The sequence below is a fragment of the Calonectris borealis genome, chromosome 21 (assembly GCF_964195595.1).
Source record: "Calonectris borealis chromosome 21, bCalBor7.hap1.2, whole genome shotgun sequence".
Lineage (NCBI taxonomy): Eukaryota > Metazoa > Chordata > Aves > Procellariiformes > Procellariidae > Calonectris > Calonectris borealis.
In genome coordinates this window covers 12,950,677-12,971,672 of record NC_134332.1, presented here as the reverse complement: position 1 = coordinate 12,971,672, position 20,996 = coordinate 12,950,677, and the positions used below count along the sequence as shown (strand labels likewise).

Here is a 20,996-nt window from a genome sequence, read left to right as displayed (position 1 = left end):
TCATGCAGCAGGACAAGGGCTAATGGTCACAAATTGCAACAAGAGAAATTAACTAGCTCTTCTCCACTGTAAGGGTAGTTTAAGACTGGAACAGTTGCCCAGAGAGATTGTGTCCAGCTCACCTAGACAAAGTCTTGAACAAACCATGCTACCTTACCCTGCTTTGAGCAGGGAGCTGGACTTCCAGATGCCCCTTCTAAACTACATGAGTCTAAAATTCTAAATGGACCTCTTGCCAAGCAAGACAGTACCACTGCTGCAGGCACCTTTGGTGTTAATACAGCTGCCAGTTTGTTGATACAGACTTTGGGAGATGCTGCTGCCACTGTGAAGCAAATACTATGGTTTGTTAAAAGCTGTGAAATGGTAGTTGGAAAGGTATTCTGCCACAAGCATTTCACAAGTTGCAGAAAATTTTAAACAAATTAAGAACTCTAAATTCTCCTTTTCTGCATCGTCCCAGAGTATGCAAGCAGAAAAGCATGATGAGAAGCATCCAATACACACTACACTGCTCTTCTACCCTTTTAGTTTTATAAATGAAGTTTTAGCCTGTTACATAGCAGCTGATGATTATTATAAACACAATTAGCAAACAGTTATTTACAGACTGTCTCTTGAAGACTTCCAAGTAGAAGTTCCACCCGGACATTTGCTAGCTAATGATAATCCACTAATGGCAGAGCTCCTTAAGGGCATAGGTATGTGCCACCACAAAACAGATGAAGGAACAAAAACATGACACTGGTGTAGAAATTAAAAAAAGCATACCTGCTCTCACACACACACTTGTCTCATTCACTGAAGTGTCAGACTATCACCGCCCCTAGATGTCCCTTCATAGGAAGGTTCCAATAGATTGCCACATCAGTACAATGCACATAGCTTTGGGGGCTTAGCAAACAGAAAAAATATGACTGAGATTGTGAAACTACAGTGAGCGAATGTTTTTTGTTTGCTTTGCTTTCCATCTGACCCTTCAGCAAAAGTTAATAACCACCTGACACTATTTTTAGATAGAGGTTGGAAAAGATGCAGCTTCTGTATCCTTACACCTACATAAAGAAGCAACATAATTCAACTTACCATATATAAAGGACTAAAATCCACCTGATGTGTAATTTTGTGAATGAAGAAAGTCTGTTATGAGGCTTCAAGGTCCCAGGAAAAAAAATATTATGTATTATAAGTAGTTGTTCATCCATCCATCTTTCCACCTGGAAATAGCCATCTTTTCAGTTCACAATAGTCTCTTTTTCTTCAACATCAATATATGGATCCCTTGCCTCTGTTTTAAAGCTTTCCAACACAACTCAGCACTTACAGCTTAAGTAATTCAGAACAGCTGTGGGTAACAAAAGAGGGATCACCCTTAAACTTACATGTCTCAAAAACCCAGTTGAACAGTCATTTGGATCAGCAAAACTCCAACGGCTATGTTTAGTATTACAACACATCACCACTTTAACAAACACTATTTCTAAGAATATAAGGGGTTCATTTTTTTACAATTGAAATTGGTAGATTTTGCTTTATAATTTTCACAATGTATATGTTTACCTTTTACTCAGCTTGGTACATACAAATTTTGTGCCCAAACAGTGACATACAAACTGCAAGAATTAAGCAATGTTACCTTTAATACTAATGACTGTAGTTGTATTTTTTGTACATAGGTTGAAAACTGTCTTTAGCCTTTTGCATTATTTGAATCAGTTGAGAAATACTGATTGTTTTTTTTTAATTGAAAACAAACTCATTTTACATTTTCCAGAAGAAGTAATACCATCTGCATTGATCCCTGGTATCATTAAATGACTCATGGCTCTGCTACAAATTCCCGTTTCCCTTAAAAAGAAATACCACTAACAAGTAACAGTTCCAGTGTTACAGCTGGTGCGTTTCCTTATCCTGCCTCTGCGATTATAATGAGTTACAGTGTTAATGCCAATGCAGCTCTTTACCTGGGAGATGCTGTCCCAAGCCATCTTTTAATAGGCACCACTAAGCACAGCTGTATTTTTTTATCCACCAAGTACTTCAGAGGTACAAATAACCAAAAATCAGTTCATTCCTTCTTCAGGTAGTTACAGGTTCATTGTACTAGCTAAAACATACATGAAGATGGGAAAAGAAAAAGACAGAAAGCTGGAAATCAGTACATTTAACTTTCTAATTTCTGCATGGTTACTTCCTAGGCCTTGAATAATGCCCCTTCATAGTTACAGGCATGTAAGAGAGCTATCTATCGACTCACTATGCCTCAGCTCTTACACCTTACAAAGTTGCAGTACAGACTTTACCTGAGGAACTCAGTGCTTAACCAGCACTTGATCACTGAGGACTCATACAAGGTACCATGTCTCAGTTCATAAATCAAATGCATTTACTTTGGCACAGTACATAAAATGGCTGTTCTCCTAAATCTCTGTAAGATGTAAACTTCACGTGGAAGTTATTTTAATGTGATCTTTAAATGGTATCTTCTGCCTTCCCACGATACGGGTAGCTCTCCACTTTCCCTCCTTATAACTGATGTTTCTCTTTTGAGCTTACAGTACAGTTTGATACAGCACCTTGTTAACATTCATGATTAATGATGAGTTGTATCTCCACAGTGTTGTATCCCTGATGAGGGATTCTCTGGGAAGGTTTCCTTGAAGGGGCACCCGACAGTGATAAATGAGGGCAACATCCATGGGAACATTCACACTGTTCCCATAAGCACGTAGGACAGAGTGGACTGAAGTCTGAATCACCTTTCGTGGATCAATTATCATTTTCCTGGGATTGATTACATCTTTCCGGTCAGGCTCTCTGTGAACATGCTGTAATATGTTAACACCCGGCACAGTATTCCAGGATGAAATGTTGAACACATGAGTAGATACGGTTTTTGGGAAGATATGGTTCTCAAAGAGGAAAATGCCAGTCCCTGGGTTTTGCTCCTGAAGACTGCTCATCATTGTTTTCCAGTCTGGGTGCTTAAGGGGAAGAATTATTTCATCAGCATCATTAAGAACCACAAACTTGCTCCTCTGCATGTTACGGTATATACAGTCATTTAGAGCTGTGATTTGTCCATAGTAGCCAATGTCTGCTTCATCTTGCATGAAGTGCCATTTAGAAGAAACCTTGAGGTGTGAGTTTATTGGCCAGGGAATTATCTCTACAGTTCCTTCTTCCATATAAAACTTCAAGACTTTCTCCATCAGATGGCTGCAGTTGTTCTTATAGATCACCACTTTTTGTACCCCAAGAATCTTGTACATTTCTATACTCTGTATAAACTGCAAGACGTTGTTGTAATTTCCAAACATGGCAGAGATGCACACAGTGAAGTCAACAGAAAAGGTCTCAGCCTTGCGGTTTTTAATTTCAAACCTTGGCAGCTGGTCAGTATTTCCATGTGGGGACTGATGAATTGATACATGTGTCGGATCACAGTTTTCGGGTTCCAAACAAAGTATATCTGCTGCACCATAAGGGAATCCAAATCTATCTGAGTGAACATCAATTTTTGCTTTTGATACATATATCTTTCCATCAGGCTGACAGCAGAACCAGCAGTACAGTTGTTTTACATCTTCATGGTGAACAATCCCAATCACACGAGTGACTTTGCTTTCTCTGTCATCAAAGTATGGGGATATAATAAAAGTTCTGTTATCTTTTAATGCTGTTATTGTGCTATTGGTAATTTTCCCTCTACATCTGCTACCTTCTTGAATTATTTTTGGCAGGTGAGAAAGTCTCTGTAACCTAAGATAAGAAAGTATGACCATTGAAGTTAGAGTAATAATGCACACAGCAGCAGCAAAGTAAGATTTTTTCCCACCACACAACATTTTGAATGTATCTAAATGTGGATGCAAATTTCTTTGTCCTTGCACTTTATGCTGCCGCATCTGCAGAAAAGAAAATATGTAGTATGAGATAATATTGACTCATGATCATTGGTCAAGAATTTCACAAACAAGATGGGGGGCAAATCTCTCTCACTGTGCACTGACTTAATCAGAGACCCAGCTACTGTGCTTTTATGAAAAATCAATTACAGAACACACCTTTAATGGGATGGACGATACTCTATGTGACACTCTGAATGCCTCTATATGTCAGATGTGTGGAACAGTTTCTGTACATGGAGGGTTCTGTGAGAGAATACGATAGAGGTCTATATACAGGAGAACAAGGAGACATTATGCAATATTTTCTATAATCCAAATTTTAGAACATCCAATTAAATAATTAGGCAGTAATTTTTAAAGCAAAACAAAAGCTTTTTTTCTTTCCTCCTACACAGTGCATATGTAAATTATACACCAAAAAACCTTCAACCGGACTTCTCACAGAGAAGTTAGGGGCAGATATATAAGTTAAATGTATACAGAATTAATCAAGTTCATAAAAAAATGGCAATTGGGGATTGCACATGATAGTCCAGATACAATGTCTAGTGTATAAATTCCCTAACTTGCAGTTCACCACAGATGAGACAATACATACAGAAGAAGGTCAATTCGTACAATTCAGCAGAAGACAGGTAAAATCTATGGGGGTATAAAACTTATTCTTAGTTATCAGCTCTACCCTACTTAACCTGTACAAGGCAGGGCTTGCAGGGAAGGTCGCCTTATGCTTGCTAGAGATCTGGGCCTCCTCACACTGCATTAATGCTGGCTCAGCTCCTGGCATAGATTGGGGGTCAGGTCTTAATCTCTTGCTGCTGCAGGAACAGACAGGCATCCCCAGGTACCTGGATGGCCAAAGTCTTTAGCAGCACTCATGTGCTAACAAGTGTTAATGCCTGACAGGGAGCTCATGGCACTCAAGCAGTAATTTCTGCAAGTGGAGCTCGGATTAAAGTTTCCTCTACAAATTCATCTTTCGGCATCCAGATAAGATCCATAAACAGTAAGGTGACAGCAAGTCTCTTCAAAGGCCTGCTTGTACTACAGAGATTCTTGGAAGAAGAGTGTCCCACATCATTAATCAAATTCGTATTAGATCAGAAAACTGGATTGGTAGAAAAGAGTATCCCCGACTGCCAGCAAGAAGTGTGGGGTAAAATGCCAAGATGGAATAAATTGATTCTATTGCACAAGATGAAGAAAATGTTTCTAGTAGGTATGTCATTGCTGCATAAAGCCAGCTGCTGAGAAAAAAAATCATACCATTAAAAGATCCAGATTTCTAGGTATATATTTTATGGCTAAAACAGGTAGCAATGTCATAGGTATAGCAGGTATTGGAAGATTCTCATATTTCTTGTCCTTTCATTTCCTTCTCAGGACTCTTAATAAAATCACTTGCTTAAGTACTTAGTAATCTAAGTATCTTCAGAGAGAATGCACATGCTAAATATCTAACAATAATTTTTCCAAAGCATGTTACTCAGTCTATTCTAAAATAATAATTAAACCAAATATTTCATACTTTTTTCCCCACATTTCACACATTGTGTAAAGCTATTTTGAGAGCCTCTCTCTTGATACTGTTTTGCGATGGAACAGAAAACTAGCATTTTCAAAGGAAAGTAAGAAAGATACAAAACTAGAAAGAACCTAAATCCATTATTTTGATCCAGATATCATACTCAGCAGCTTCATAACTCTGGAAGCGCCTAAATTCACTGGCAACTTCACTGCTTGGCTTTAAAAATTCCCCTAGGGTCTGTTTTTTTGCTTAAACACAGTGTTTTCCAACCAGTAAAATCTAGCTTCTGAATACAGCAATCTAGCTTCTGAATCTCAACTGAGTTTAGGCAAAAAATAATTGCCCATGCCTTCAGAATAATGTGCAATATTTTCACAATTGCTCTTTCCTGAAAAAGCGAAGTATGGTCACAACATACCCCTTAAAATACCCCATTTGCCAAGGCTGATATGATTTATAGCAGCCTTTCCTAGCTACCAAGAAATTGCTTTACAGACCAGAACAGTCATAGGGCACCAGAAATCTCACTACATCACATTAGGCACAAAGCAGAACAGCAGCAGCAGACAGCACTGACTCTTCTGTTTCTGAAATGGAGAGTCACCCCTAGAAGTCCTTACAATTTAGAGAGAACTGCAAATACATGGCAAGAGCCTGCTACTGTCACACAACTTTCTGCTGGAGATTTGTGACTAAGAACAACTCAAATCTTTTAAGTCTTTTTATTAAACATTCTAAAATCAGACAAAACGTTTCCCCTGAGCATTCTTATTCCCCGGTTGTTATGTATATCAGCATTCTTACAACAGAGAATAGATCACATTTAACATTTTTTCCTTGGTCTTATCTATTTATGACTTAAAATATTGTCCAGTCTTATAGAATAAATAGTTTTTACTAAAAAAAATCAAAATATGTCAACATTAAAGAATACAATTAATTTATTACCTGTTATTTCTTCTGCTTTTGCTAGCTATAAATAATGAACAATTAAAAAAAAAATCTTTTCAACTGTGTTTTGAACAGTGAACATTGGAAAGGAAAAAGTACCTTTTAAAGCAGATAGCTGAGTGAAGTTCTGTTCAGTCCTCCATTTATTTTTTGCTAAGGTATAATCTACAAATTGTTTACTCTAACCAAATAAAAACATAAATATTTTTAAGATAAATTGCAAGAATTGTTCAATACAGAACAATACTGAGGAAAAAAATGCTGGTACAGTACCTAAGACACTTGCTGACACATTTTCAGATGGTTGGTGTTTAACAGTAACAGCAGCCACACCTACCAGAAAAACAAGTTTTCCTTCTCTTGAGCAAAGCATACAGTTGCCTCCCAAGAACTTAATTTAAATTACAAACTTGAGTGTGGAGTTGTTCAAGCAAATCAAACCTAAGCGCTCAGGTGATTTTTTTTTTTTAAGGCTACTTAAGTTTCCTTCTGGAAATTAATCCTGCATGTTGATATATCTGCAGTTCACAGACATACTTAAAGAGAACTATAAAAATATACTACATATCTGTATTTCTTGGGCAATCGTTTTTTTAGTAACACACTATAGGCCTAATTAAAACAGGTAAATACAGATTCTGATGAGGCACTGTGAGAGAGACCTGAAACAACAGCAGATTCTAGAACAGAGAAAAAGAGCAAAATCTAGAACTCAAGACACACCAGAACACAGAATCTTAAAGAAAAATGTAATTATTTGAGGAGTGAAATTCATGGTTTTCCCAACATATGCCTCATGAATTTTGATCCCCTGAAATTAACAGCACAGATACGTAGTCAGAAAATATATAAAGTCAGATTAATTAGGAACATTACATTTATGTTTCTTCATTATAGAGAGTACTCGCCAAATTTTAACTTCAAAAATAAGCTTCCAACATATTTAAAAGAGATTATTTTATAATAATTTATAATTTTATAACAACAATAACAACAACAATTCACTCCGGTTTTGTGTCTTTTAATTCCAATTACTATTCAAGTAGAACATGATACAAATTATGCAGATTTGCTTTAATACTAAATTTAGCGAATGGTATCAATGGCTACTTTGCACCAGTTTGTTCTTTTTCAGTATCCCCCTTAATATTAAAGAGCCTTTCTTCCTCCCTATTGCATTTATGGACTGCAGTCATATCACCTCCTAGTCTTCATATTTGCTGCTTTTTCATTAAATAAGACAGGCTGTTCTAATACCATCTCATAAGAAACACTCTTCCTTGACCGGTTGCTTTCGTGCAGTTGGCCCAGTTTCAATTAATCTCTAGCACAGGAGACCAGAAATCCCTGTTCCTTGTCCATTTGTACATGACAGCGATAAGCCCTCATCATTGTTTGAAATTTTCTTTCTTAACATATTCCAGGATTATATTTTTTGCAAATGTATCACATATTGCACAGATACATCTGAGCTTGTCATCAGCTGAAGATTAATACATCTACCCAGTCTTTCAGCCAAGTGCAGTTACATAATGTGTTTTCTTCTGCAGCAAGGTCATAATAAAGAGCTCTTGTCCCAGTTAGAATCATAGAATAGTTGGGTTGGACAGGATCTTTACAGATCATTTAGTTCCAACCTCCCTGCTGTGGGCAGGGACATCTTTCACTAGATCAGGTTGCTCAAATTAATCACATTTCTCCTTATTTCTTTTGTCATAGTCCTTCTAAAATCTACTCTAAAATCTTGTATGTCACTAAGTTTGCACTTACAAACTTGTGTATATTTAAATCATCTTTTTTCTTCCCTTCCTAAACCAAGGAACTTCTCGTGCTTTCTTTTGACACATTGTACCACTATGCTCACGACACCCATTATAGGTTCTTCAACAGCTCGTCTGCCTTCTTAGAATTTTGGAATGGAAATTATTCAGTTTCACCTTCCAACTGGAATGTTGTTTTTACCTTTGCTGTACAACTTCTATTTTCAGACCTTCTTTTCTGTCATCTTTCTTTAACCCTCCACAATTAGCATTGTCCTTACTAAATCGTGGAACAAAGTGCTAATTTAGTTCAAGATCTATTCCTAGGTCATTATTAATCACCCACACGTTCTCTGCATTGTTGCCTTCCTTTGTAATTTGTTTTCTTTGCATTGAGAAAACTGAAGACCTTTTATGCTGCTCATTTCAGTATCTTCTCAATGTCTACATTGAGTTTAATTTTTGATAACTCAGCTTATTACTTTATCTCCCAATTTAGGGTGAAGATAGGGGGCAATTGCCAAGAGGTGACTGCAAAGTTTCAGTCGCTAATATGCAGTATTAGATTCAGTAGTATAGCAACAACAAACAACCTAATCCTTGGTTTACCCAGGGTCTAACTAAAAAGCCACCACTAACAAATAGCCTTATTAATTTATTATTTTTGGAAAAAGTTATTCTCTATCCTTTGCTTTATGGTTTCGCCAAAAGTAACAACACAAACCACTGGTGCTTAAATAAAAATAAGAATTCCAAAGACTAACAATCATTTATCATCTTTATCTAGATTGTCTGTTGCTCATCTTTCGATAGCTTATCTTTTTCAGAAAGACTCTTTGAAACATCACTTTTCTTCCTCTCTTATACGATCCAAAGTCAGAAGCATATTGTTTGAACGATTAAACTGAGGGCAGTATTATTCCACTACTCATAAAATATTGCTCTAAAAAAAATAAGCTGGCCATTTCTATTCTAAATACAAAGAAGGTAAGCCAGACCAATATACAGTGTTGTCATATACTTAATTTGCGCCATTAGAACTGACAAACCACACATTCCCTGTACACTCATAAACTTCTCCATTATAATCTGCTGTACATCCCTAAGCCAAATTTCTCCTATTGTAAAAAATTAGACTTTGTGTCCTTTGAAAAGAAATAGATCAGGCAAAATAAAAATTGCATTACAACATTTAAAAGATTGTGATTTCAACTTTTTGTCTTTCACACTGTACTTGTTTTAGCTGGGACAGAGTTAATTTTCTTCATAGTAGCTTGTAGGGTGCTGTGTTTTGGATTTGTGACCTAAACAGTGTTTAAAACACACTGATGTTTTAGCTATCGTTGGACAGTGCTTACACAGTGTCAAGCTTCTCCGTTTCTCATGCTGCTCCTCCTGCTCCCCTGTACCAGGAGTAGGGTGGCACAATAAGTTTGCAGGGGACACAGCCGGGACTGCTGAACCAAACTGGTCAAAGGCCTATCCCACACTATATGACGCCATGCTCAGCAATAAAAGCTGGGGAAAGAGGGAGGAAGGAGACATGCAGCATTATGGCATTTGTCTTCCCAAGTCACCGTTATAAGTGATGAAGCCCTGCTTTCCTGGAAATGGCTAAAAACCTACCTGCTGATGGGAAGTAGTGAATAAATTCCTTATTTTGCTTTGCTTGCACACGCAGCTTTGCTTTACCTATTAAACTGTTTTTATCTAAACCCACAAGTTTTCTCACTTTTGCCCTTGCGATTCTCTTCCCCATCCCACTGCGAGGGGGAGTGAGTGAGCGGCTGTGTGGTGTCTAGCTGCCTGCCATGGTTAACCCACAACACACGCTGAAACCACTCTTTCGAGGAGTTATGCGTTCTTTAAATCTAAAATTAAACTCCAGGCTTGGAGTGTATTCAGATGGAGACTTTAAAAAACTGGGTTCTACAATTAATATATACTTTTGACTTACCATTAAGCGGTTAGCACCAGTACCGAAAAATAATGCTGCAGCTGACCACCATCTTATTTGCTGTTTCTTGCGTGGAAATAAAATCCCGAGCCTGCCGAGCCTCTTCTGCAGGTGACACCAGTTACAGTATCCCGGGCAGGAGCCGCAGCCTGACACCCTCCGTGGTGCCGGCAGTCTGACCAGACGAATACGCCGACAAGGGTGCGCCTGTCTCCCGGCTCCCCCAGTCCTCCATCCCGTGAGTTCGCCTTTCCCGGCGCGCGGGAGGGCAGCGGGGCAGACGCTCCCGCCGCCGCAGCCCCGTGCAGGCACGACTGCCAAAGCAGCGCGGCGCGAAGCTGGGCCGGCACTCCCGGAGCCCTGGCGCGCCCTCCCCGGCCCCCAAACCAGCAGCCGCAAGACCACCCCTGTGCCGGCGGCGCCAGGCCTTCTGCCGCTGCGGCCCGGGGACAGGCGGCGACGCGCGATCCTGTCACCTGCCGCCCGGAAAGCTGGCGGCAGCTGCGCGCGGGAGACCGAACGGCGGGCGGAGACCTGCGGGCCCCCGCCCAGGCCGTGCGTCTGAAAGGGCCCCCCCGCCGCCGATCCGGGTGGGGCCGTTTGCACACACCCACGCGCCGCTCGCCCGGGGCCGGCGTCTCGGGGCACCGGGCTGTTCAGGTGCCGCCCCGCGCGGCTCGCTGCCCCACCGGGCAGTGGCTGCGCCAGAGCGCGGCCCCGGGAGGTGTCCGGCGAACAGCGGGGAGCTGGCCGGGGACGGCGGGAAGCCCGCGGCGAGCCGCGCTCCCCGGGACCGGCCGCTGTCCCAGAGCGCGCGGCCGCGGCCCTCCCCGCCGCACCGCCCGCGCCTCTGGCCGCTCCGGGCGAATTGCCGTCGCTCCCGCCACCGTCCCAAGTTCCCCGGGGCATTTGTCGGGGAGGCCCCGCGCCAGACCGCGAGGTGGGGCGACGCGGCGGCCGGCCCCAGGTCGCTGACGCGGGCGGGGCGCGGCGCGGGGCCCCCGATCTGCCCCGGCGAGCCGGCGGAGCCATCTGGGGAGCAGGGCCTGCCCGTCCCGCGGCTGACCCGGACCCCGGCAGCTCCGGGAGCGCCGTTCAGCCTGGCCCACGTGCCGTGCCCCGGGGAGACCCTTCCGCACCCGGCATCCCCGGAGCGAAGAGCCCGGACAGCGCGAGTGCCCGAAAGAGACCGCAGTAGTGCTGTACCTTGCTGCGCCTTGCTGGAGGAGGTCTCTGGACTCGACCGAAGGTCTAATTAACTTGGGTAAAATGGAGAAACACAAGCAAGCCATTGTCTTTTCAAAATGCAAATCAATGTTTAAAAAAAAGTAGAGGGAAATTTGATAATTACATAACGATAAAATCCAGTCGTTTACACCAGTACTTTTACTTTTTAGAGACAGCAACTGCTAGTTGAATCATTCCTACAAGAAAAGACAATGTGGGCATTCATACGAGTTCTATGGTAGGATTTGTTTTAATGGTGAAGGCCATGAATTACAGACCTTTGTCCTGTGAGTAATAGATGATCTTAAATATACATTTATTGTTGGGGAGAACATAGCATTAAATGCCTATTGCAACACCTTTAAATATCATTACTGCACTTAAAATTGTAGCATACCCAACACAGTTAACTTTCAGAGCCAAAGATGTATAATATATCTCCAAAGGGATGTATCTCTGATAGGAGGTATGTCACACCACTTTCCTGCAAAGACGTATAACAACAGCGTCATCAGGCTCTTCCCAACCATGTGCAAACAACTCTAGAAAACAGTGGACTGAGACCTCAACCACCCTTCTTGAATCAAATAATATTTTCAATTTTGAAAATCTCTTCCCTGGATACCTTGATTCAGTTCATAAATCAAATGCATTTACTTTAAATGGTATCTTCTGCCTTCCCACGATACGGGTAGCTCTCCACTTTCCCTCCTTATAACTGATGTTTCACTTTTGAGCTTACAGTACAGTTTGATACAGCACCTTGTTAACATTCATGATTAATGATGAGTTGTATCTCCACAGTGTTGTATCCCTGATGAGGGATTCTCTGGGAAGATTTCCTTGAAGGGGCACCCGACAGTGATAAATGAGGGCAACATCCATGGGAACATTCACACTGTTCCCATAAGCACGTAGGACAGAGTGGACTGAAGTCTGAATCACCTTTCGTGGATCAATTATCATTTTCCTGGGATTGAAAACCTCTTTCCGGTCAGGCTCTCTGTGAACATGCTGTAATATGTTAACACCCGGCACAGTATTCCAGGATGAAATGTTGAACACATGAGTAGATACGGTTTTTGGGAAGATATGGTTCTCAAAGAGGAAAATGCCAGTCCCTGGGTTTTGCTCCTGAAGACTGCTCATCATTGTTTTCCAGTCTGGGTGCTTAAGGGGAAGAATTATTTCATCAGCATCATTAAGAACCACAAACTTGCTCCTCTGCATGTTACGGTATATACAGTCATTTAGAGCTGTGATTTGTCCATAGTAGCCAATGTCTGCTTCATCTTGCATGAAGTGCCATTTAGAAGAAACCTTGAGGTGTGAGTTTATTGGCCAGGGAATTATCTCTACAGTTCCTTCTTCCATATAAAACTTCAAGACTTTCTCCATCAGATGGCTGCAGTTGTTCTTATAGATCACCACTTTTTGTACCCCAAGAATCTTGTACATTTCTATACTCTGTATAAACTGCAAGACGTTGTTGTAATTTCCAAACATGGCAGAGATGCACACAGTGAAGTCAACAGAAAAGGTCTCAGCCTTGCGGTTTTTAATTTCAAACCTTGGCAGCTGGTCAATATTTCCATGTGGGGACTGATGAATTGATACATGTGTCGGATCACAGTTTTCGGGTTCCAAACAAAGTATATCTGCTGCACCATAAGGGAATCCAAATCTATCTGAGTGAACATCAATTTTTGCTTTTGATACATATATCTTTCCATCAGGCTGACAGCAGAACCAGCAGTACAGTTGTTTTACATCTTCATGGTGAACAATCCCAATCACACGAGTGACTTTGCTTTCTCTGTCATCAAAGTATGGGGATATAATAAGAGTTCTGTTATCTTTTAATGCTGTTATTACATTTTGAGCAGGTTTTCCCCTACAAAGCTGATCTGCTGGACTGGCAGTTGTTGCCTGGGGGAAGATTCTTCTAGTTATGTTATTCGGTAGCTGAGGATCTTTCCAGGAGCAGATTAAAATGCTTGTAAAAATAAGAATACATGCAACAACAGCACAAATATGTTTTTTTCCACAGTGTATCATTGCTGAATTTAACAATTTGGAACTTAACAGACCTTTACACTCAGTCTTCTATTCACTTTTTCTAAAACAAAACAAACACACAAAAAAGCACTCTTTCAGTGATTTGCCAAAAAGATTTAATGTTTTGTATTGAACTGTATTCTCTTAAACACAATAGTTATTGTTTTGATACTTCAAACTTTAGTATGAAGACCTGACTTTTCATACAGGTTTGGAAAAAATTGAGAGATTCTCTTATACCTCCTCATTCCAAACTTTATTATATTTTACTCTACAGTTGGGCCCAGTGCAACAGTTTCAGCTGTTTTGGTATACAGTAATGGTAATATAGTATAATTTGAATCACTTTGAGGCCTGGAAGAAATTTTATATTAGTGAAAACCCACACTCTTTATTTTTTGGTATTCTGAGAAGCTTGTAAAACTATAGAGTTATCCTTTCCCCTCTTCTTCCTAAAAAAGGTGCTGTGAACAAAAATTCAAACTGCATTCTGTTGTATTGGGTAAGAGTAATCCTGTCATAGTCTCTCAGTGTCCTGATTACCAAGTCACAAAGAAAACGTTTTCAGACCCTAGTGTTTTCAGAGCCTAGTAAGATCCTATGGTATTCAACATTATCTAGGAAAAGAGGTTTGAATATAATGACCTTTTCACTTATTCAGGTGGCTGAGATGACCTTAAATGTAAATTGCTTTTGCCACTAAAGATGCCAAGTCTCAGACCACAGTTCTAAATTGGCAGTTGATTTCAGTAGGACTTTGTGTGAATATTGTGACCCTTCATTGGACCACATGCACTACTGAACATTTTAACCTTGCCATGGAAACTTCAAGTTCTCCAAGATGTTACCAAATCAGAGTACAAAGTGAAGATTTTCAGTATACAATCACAGCTCGATATTTACACATGCTTAAACCATCAAGCAGGTGGAAGGTAAATTAAAACAAAACCAAACTAAACCAAACCTTGCTTTATTCTATGAGCAGCCATGAGGGCGTGATATAATGTGACTCATCACAACAACACATCAGAACAATTAACCATTGTCTGTACCATTTGTAGGTAGTCTGTCCTCTTTTGTATACACTCAATCTCAGCTGAATAACAACCGCTTTCTAATTATGACAAAATTGCCACTTTTTAGTTACAGCTCTATTCTGACTTCAGAGTACTAGGTTTGAAGAATATGATGAAAGCACTGCTGCCTGATGTAATTTGCAAATCCAAGATGTTGCTCAACTGTTCTTTTTCATTTTTTGGCCTCAAAAAGTGTAAGAAGTTATTTTGAACGATGTATAATGACCCATTCTCTAAAGTTAAAATCTTTCATGCAAGTATTGGTATTCACCAATTTTAAGATTACACTGCATGTGCAGGATAGTTTTTCTAATATGCTCACAAAGTTTAAAGTTACTCAGTTCTGCGGAAGATGTCTCCTCATCTGCTTTAAATACTTCTAATACTGCCTCCTCAATTAACCAATAAAATCCAAATATGCATTTTGTCATTAGCTCACTAGTGGCTAAGCAGGACCTTGCAAGTGATATTTGCATAGAAAAGATGACAATAAATATATAAAAGTAGGGCTGCATCATCAGTTATCAGCTTGCATCAAAGTTCTTCAAATACATACTGTTATTCCTATTTTTGGATTGGAAACCATTTACAATTACTAACATGCTGTCTATTAGAAAACTAAGAGAAAGAATATTTTAGAGTGAATTTTTTTTTTTATAAGAGTATTAGTTGGGAAGTGGGATTTAAAAATGCTTACAGAAAACTTCAGAGGAAAAAAAACCCACAAAAGAAAAAGAAGCCAACAACAACATGGAAAAATAGTCAGTTCAAGTTCTAGTTCTTGTTTTTTATCCACAATTGCTTTTATTTTCGCTTCCCCCCCCCCCCCCCCCCCCCCCCCCCCCCCACTTTGGAGGTGGGATTTAGCTGTCAGTGTTCTCTTGGAAGAAATCAACCGAATTCTTTGCAGAGATGGGAGTGGGTGTGAAGATCAAGAGGCATGTAACAAGGACAGAGGACAGGAGCTTCAATTAAGTTGTAAAAGTAGAGTAGTTTATGGGTCCAATCTTCCCATCCAAGAGGACAACAAAGTGACTGAGAAAGGTAGAGAAAATCGGAGAATCCTGATATAAACTTTTCTGGGGAGGATGGTTTACTGCATAAGAGATGGGACAAATTTACTAAAGGGTGAGATAAAACAAAGCACTAATAAAGTTTCTCATCATTAATGTCTGTCATGTTTATTTACAGAAATACAGGGTCCAGGGTTTTTTTTGATACAGATGCTAAGTGCAAAAATTATTACACCGGCCTGGTGAAATGTTTTCAACTGTCAGTCTGACACCAGGCAGCAATGCACCTTAAAAATTTCCTGTTAAATTAGGCTTGGGAAATTTACATGAAAATTGCATTTTTAAGATTTAAGAAATATTAGAAAACTAGTAGTCTCTCCATGCAATAAAGACCTAATGTTAAAATCCACTCAAGGCAAGTACTCTCATTTACCCCCCTTTTGGAACACCACTGCTTTCTAGCCAATGTAAAAAGAGAGCAATTTCCGTATATCCGTCTGCATAGAAGTCTCCATCTTAGTTTTACGTGCAAGTTACACAAAGCAGGAAGTTCACTCAAATGTTCCCTTGCATCTCACATCTTCTAGATGAAACAATCTGTTGTCCATTTTTAACTACGTGCAAACCAACTTTTAATATCGTTTATCTTCACAAATTTTGTAGGCATATGTTACCCAATTTGGGCAATGCAAATTCATCCTAATAGCTTATTTTTAGACTAACAACGAGTAGTTTTAGCATGCCAAAAGCACTATTAACCACTTGATCTGGAAAAAACATAAACTAGCATTCTTGTTAGAAACCAGAGGCCTCTTAGGACATGAACAGTGACTGTGAGTAAAACAAGTAAGACAGGGACAATAAAGAAACACATAAGTTCCTTTTACATAAAGAAGTCTATAAAAACTATAGAGACATATAGAGATCTATATAGTCTGTTTAAATAACCCACTGTTTTCTCCTCAAAGAATCGTTTAGTTTCTGGAAAGCTCCAGTGGTTGCTAACCTTCATCCCATTTCTGTCTTTCATCTTGATCTGCTCAAAGGGGGATTGCTCAATACATGAATTTTCCAAGAAAGGGATGGCATCAGTTCCTAAATATGAAATATGATTCTGGGTTCAAGCTTGTGCCACCTCTTTTGGAATCCACAGGCTGCAACCATTAGCTGATGTCCACTGAACTGGGTGACTAAAAAAGCTAAATTTCTCTTTTTCTAGCTGGGATGGGATCATTAAAAAAATGCAGCACATATTAACTATTGTCAGAGCAATAATTTCTGACCAGAAATAGCCACTGTCATTCTGAAAAGGGTTATGTACATGGAGTTATTAGGAGATACTTCTTGTACTGCTTTGTACTGTCCTTTGTTCAAATGACTCACTTCATGTAAGATGACATTCCAACGTTGAGCAAATGACTACTGTTTCACTGTGTGATATCACTAGGGTCTCTGTTACTGAAGAAAATATTTTGTGTGCTCTGAAACTGAAAAATATCCCTCCTCTTTAAAAGAGGAGTTTTAAAATATGTTAGTAACTCTGGACCTTCTCTGCCTGTTTAGGTTAGTATCACTTGCAGTACAGAGAAGAAACCAGAAGACGACATTTTACTGCAAGGTATGTTATATCAACAAAGTTCAAGAAACTTATTCACACAAAACAGTAAGAGCCTTGGTTTTAATAACTGTTTCAGTGAAGCTTTATAAAACACTGTCACCCATTTTGCCTGGAATAGTTAGACAACACCTCAGCATTTTTCAGTTGTTACGTAAAGAGAAAATAATGGCGTCTATGTTTGTTATATGCAATCTTGATACTTCACTAGAATGCGCAAAATCATGCCCTCCTGAACATAAGAGGAATCAAACCATAGTGTATTTACTCACAGTTTCAAGCCTCTTTGTCTAGCACTTCATGCTTTCCAGTGCTCCAATTCTGCCTTATGCTCCGAAATGAGAGACCTTGCAACCTTACTTGTTCCTCAACATCTGCTTCCTCTACAATTATACTAGTACTTCAGGGGAAATCCTGTGACTTGGTTAGCTTCCGTACGGCAAATCAGTTTGCTTTCTGTTCTGTCATTTTCTCAGATAAACAACTTTTACTTAATTGAATAACACATTCTTCAATTGATGTTTATACCATCTCAGCCTCTCAACAGTCATATTTGTTAACTGGGAGAATGATAGATAATAATTTTCCTCTATTTATGGTGTATATGTTCTTGGAGATTTATCTAGATCAGGATTTAAATAGTACCCATTAGATCAGCTGTAACCTAATGTGTTTCAACAGTCTAATCTTAAATAGCCCACTGTGTTTTTTAGAGGAGCTTTCGGGTAAGTTTAGTCCTCTGTTAAGATTATCTCTTTCACTTTATAATGACACAAAATCAACACAGCAATTGTGTGCACAGTTGTGAGACCAGAAAATAAAACTTAGTATTAGTATTTAATCATATCAACCTTTAATCTACTACAGCAGGTCTGAAATAGTAGGTTGATACAACTTGAGTCAACAGTTGATTGGCTGGTGGAGCTGTATTAATAGCTAACATAAACACTAACTTAAATGGGAGGAGTAGACTGGGTGGGGAGACATGCAAAAGAATAGAACAATTTATTTTTGGAGGCAAACTGGATTTGCCTGCTTTATTAGCTATTTAGAGAGAAAAACTCTCCCTTTCTCTTAATAGGAGTGTGGTGCTTGCAATTTTTATTTTAAATAGCTTTTAGTTCTATGGAAAGACACACATCTTCAGCTGTCTTGGAAAAAGGGAAATTGCAGAGGTGGCTTGATAAATAAATAAAAATAAATCAGCAGAAGAAATATGCAGTTTTCACCTAAGTTCTTCAGCATTGTCTAGGACTAAAACAATCAGAAAGAACTGTCCACCACTGCTCCTGCCTGAAGTGAGGCTGCTTGTCCTCCGAGACAAGGGCAAGGAGGGTCCTCCGAGAGACCAGGCAAGATGGACAACTGTTTAATTTCCTCTGTCTCCAGGGCAGCTATACCAAAAGCCCACCGGTACCCTTTTGGGTCCTTGAAATACCCTCTCCTGAGATAGTCTATGCCAAGGATGCACGGAGCCTCTGGGCCAGTCACAATGGGGTGCTTCTGCCACTGGTCAGGCTCACTTCAGCCTCCAATACAGTTAACTCTTGGGATCCCCCTGTCACTCCAGAAATACAAATGGGTTCTGCCCCTTTATAGTTTGATGGCATCAGGGTACGCTGTGCACCGGTGTCTACGAGAGCCTTATACTCCTGTGGGTCTGATGTGCCAGGCCATCGAATCCACACAGTCCAGTAAACCTGGTTGTCCCTTTCCTCCACCTGGCTGGAGGAAGGGCCCCTCTAGTTCTGGTCATAGTATCCATCTCTCACTTCCTGCAAACGTGAGTCAAGAATTTCTTCATTGCAATTACAATCCAAAGTAAGATCAGCCATCCTACTCTGTCTGGGGAACTGTTCACTGGAAACTGGACTGTCGTGAGACAGGTTTTTCCTGACAACTGGAGCAGCATTTTTCCTGGGAGAACCCCCTTGTGTGATTGTTTTTCCTTGCAACTCACGTACACGTGCCTCTAGGATGAAGGTAGGTTTTCCATCCCACTGCCTCATGTCCTCTCCGTGGTCACGCAGGTAAAACCACAGGGTGCCCCGTGGTGTGTACTTTCGATATCCTCTCTCTTGAGGAGAAAAACGCTGACTCCTAATGGCTGAGATACTGGTCCGTACAGGTGGAGAATAGGACATATCCTCTTCGAGTTGCTGGACCTTCCGGGACACTTTCTCCACAGCCGAGACAAGGGAGGAGGAGATAGTTTCTTCAAAATCCCGAAGTCTGCTAACCACCTCATCCACCGTTGGTGCTTCTTCCTCTTTCCAGCACAGTACTGCCAACGAACTGGCATACGATGCTGGTGCGTTCCGTACCAACTTCCGCCACATGGGTCGGGTGCACTGGACGTCATCGGGATCTTTGGGTGTTCGGGTGTCGTCCAGGTCACTATAAACCACCTCCAGCACGCCTAGTTCTCTCAGGTACTGGATACCTCTCTCCATAGTGGTCCATTTGCCTAGGCGATATATAACATCTTCCTTGAAGGGATACCTTTCCTTTACGCCTGACAGCAGTCGCCTCCAGAGGCTGAGGACCTGTGTCCCTTTTCCAATTGCTTTGTCAATACCCGCTTCCCTAGCAAGGGATCCCAGCTGTTTGGCCTCCTTCCCCTCTAATTCCAGGCTACTGGCCCCATTATCCCAGCATCGGAGCAGCCAGGTAAAAATATGCTTGCCTGGACGACGGCCGAAATCTTTCCGCATATCTCGCAACTCATTCAGGGATAAGGATCAGGTGGTTTCCGTCTCGTTTATGAGTTCTTCCTCTTCCTCCTCCCCTCCTCGTGATGGCCCTGCTTTTCCATCATCCTTTTCTACACGACCTGACTTCCGCTTCAAAGATTTCTTCTTCTGTACAGGGGCGACGAATACCAGCGACGGTTGGTCCTCTGGTTCAGCTGTAGTACCCGTCGCGAGGGTTTGGGTAGCTGCAGTGCCTGTCGCAGGGGTTGGAGTACTTGTAGTGACTGTTGCCGGGGTTTGAGTGGCTGCAGTGCTTGTCGCACTGGTTGGAGTAACTGCAGTGACTGTTGGCGGAGTTTGAGTAGCTGCAGTGCCTGTTGCGGGGGTTGGAGTAACTGTAGTGACTGTTGCCGAGGTCTGAGTAGCCATAGTGGTTGTTGTGGGGGTTGAAGTAGCCACGGTGCCTGTCGCAGGGATTTGAGTAGCCACAGTGGTTGTCGTGCGGGTTGAAGTAGTTACAGTGCCTGTCGTGGGGGTTTGAGTAGTCACCGTGTCTGTTGCTGGGGTTGATCTCTGGACAGTATTCCTGAATAGTTGTTTAACTCTAAACAAGGCCTGAACCACATTCAGAAGACATAGCAATATGAACATGCTCGTTTGAACATCCCAAGGATATTCAAAATTCTCAGGGAATATTGTGGATGTCTTCATGAAGAGGATAGAAGAAAAAGGAGTTTCTGAAGATATGGAAGGGAAGGTGAACAAGTGGGAGAAAGTGTCCCATCCTGTCTCCCCACTAAATTCATCCTCTGAGGTGAAGACGTAAGAAGTGTAATTATTAATAGTTTCCAAAAGATAGCTCCCGAAGAACAGGAATGATGGCAGTGCTGAGTACAGGCTCGTGACCAATAATTTTATCATAACATAAAGCCAGGTCGCACAGTATAGCAAAGCAATGACCTTAATCCATTTCCCAGAGATGACCAACCCCACATACAAACTGATAATCAGCAGTATAGACAGCCAGTAAGGTGCTATATACCACAACTCCAAAAACAGATCCAAAAACTCTGAGAGCAAATAAATCAACATTGTGAACATCGAGTACTAAACTGATATAATGAATGCTTATAACAAATTTGTTTTAACCTGTTCGGGTCAGATGTGTCGTTATCTCAACCCTTCGTGCCCCACGTTGGGCGCCAAA

The 20,996-nt window shown here is 40.8% G+C and overlaps 2 protein-coding genes across 2 annotated transcripts; both read right to left on the bottom strand.

Annotated features, from left to right (window-relative positions):
* Nucleotides 1-1,086: 1,086 nt before the first annotated feature.
* LOC142091523 (beta-1,4-galactosyltransferase galt-1-like) lies at nt 1,087-3,761 on the bottom strand (the record flags this gene model as incomplete). The annotated part of the gene is made up of 1 exon (XM_075170955.1): nt 1,087-3,761. A coding segment is annotated over one exon (1,209 nt), but the record flags the coding sequence as incomplete, so codon positions are not given.
* Nucleotides 3,762-11,300: 7,539 nt separating this feature from the next.
* LOC142091519 (uncharacterized) lies at nt 11,301-17,551 on the bottom strand. Its single transcript, XM_075170937.1, has 2 exons — nt 17,369-17,551; nt 11,301-13,453 (listed from the first exon to the last, which is right to left on the bottom strand). The coding sequence occupies exon 2, from the start codon at nt 13,390-13,392 to the stop codon at nt 12,073-12,075; it is 1,320 nt and encodes a 439-aa protein (XP_075027038.1). The 5' UTR covers nt 13,393-13,453; nt 17,369-17,551; the 3' UTR covers nt 11,301-12,072.
* Between the last annotated feature and the right edge of the window lie 3,445 nt (nt 17,552-20,996).

Excerpts from the sequence above, each read along its gene's own strand:
- LOC142091519 (XM_075170937.1), bottom strand. The coding sequence starts at position 13,392 with ATGATACACTGTGGAAAAAAACATATTTGTGCTGTTGTTGCATGTATT.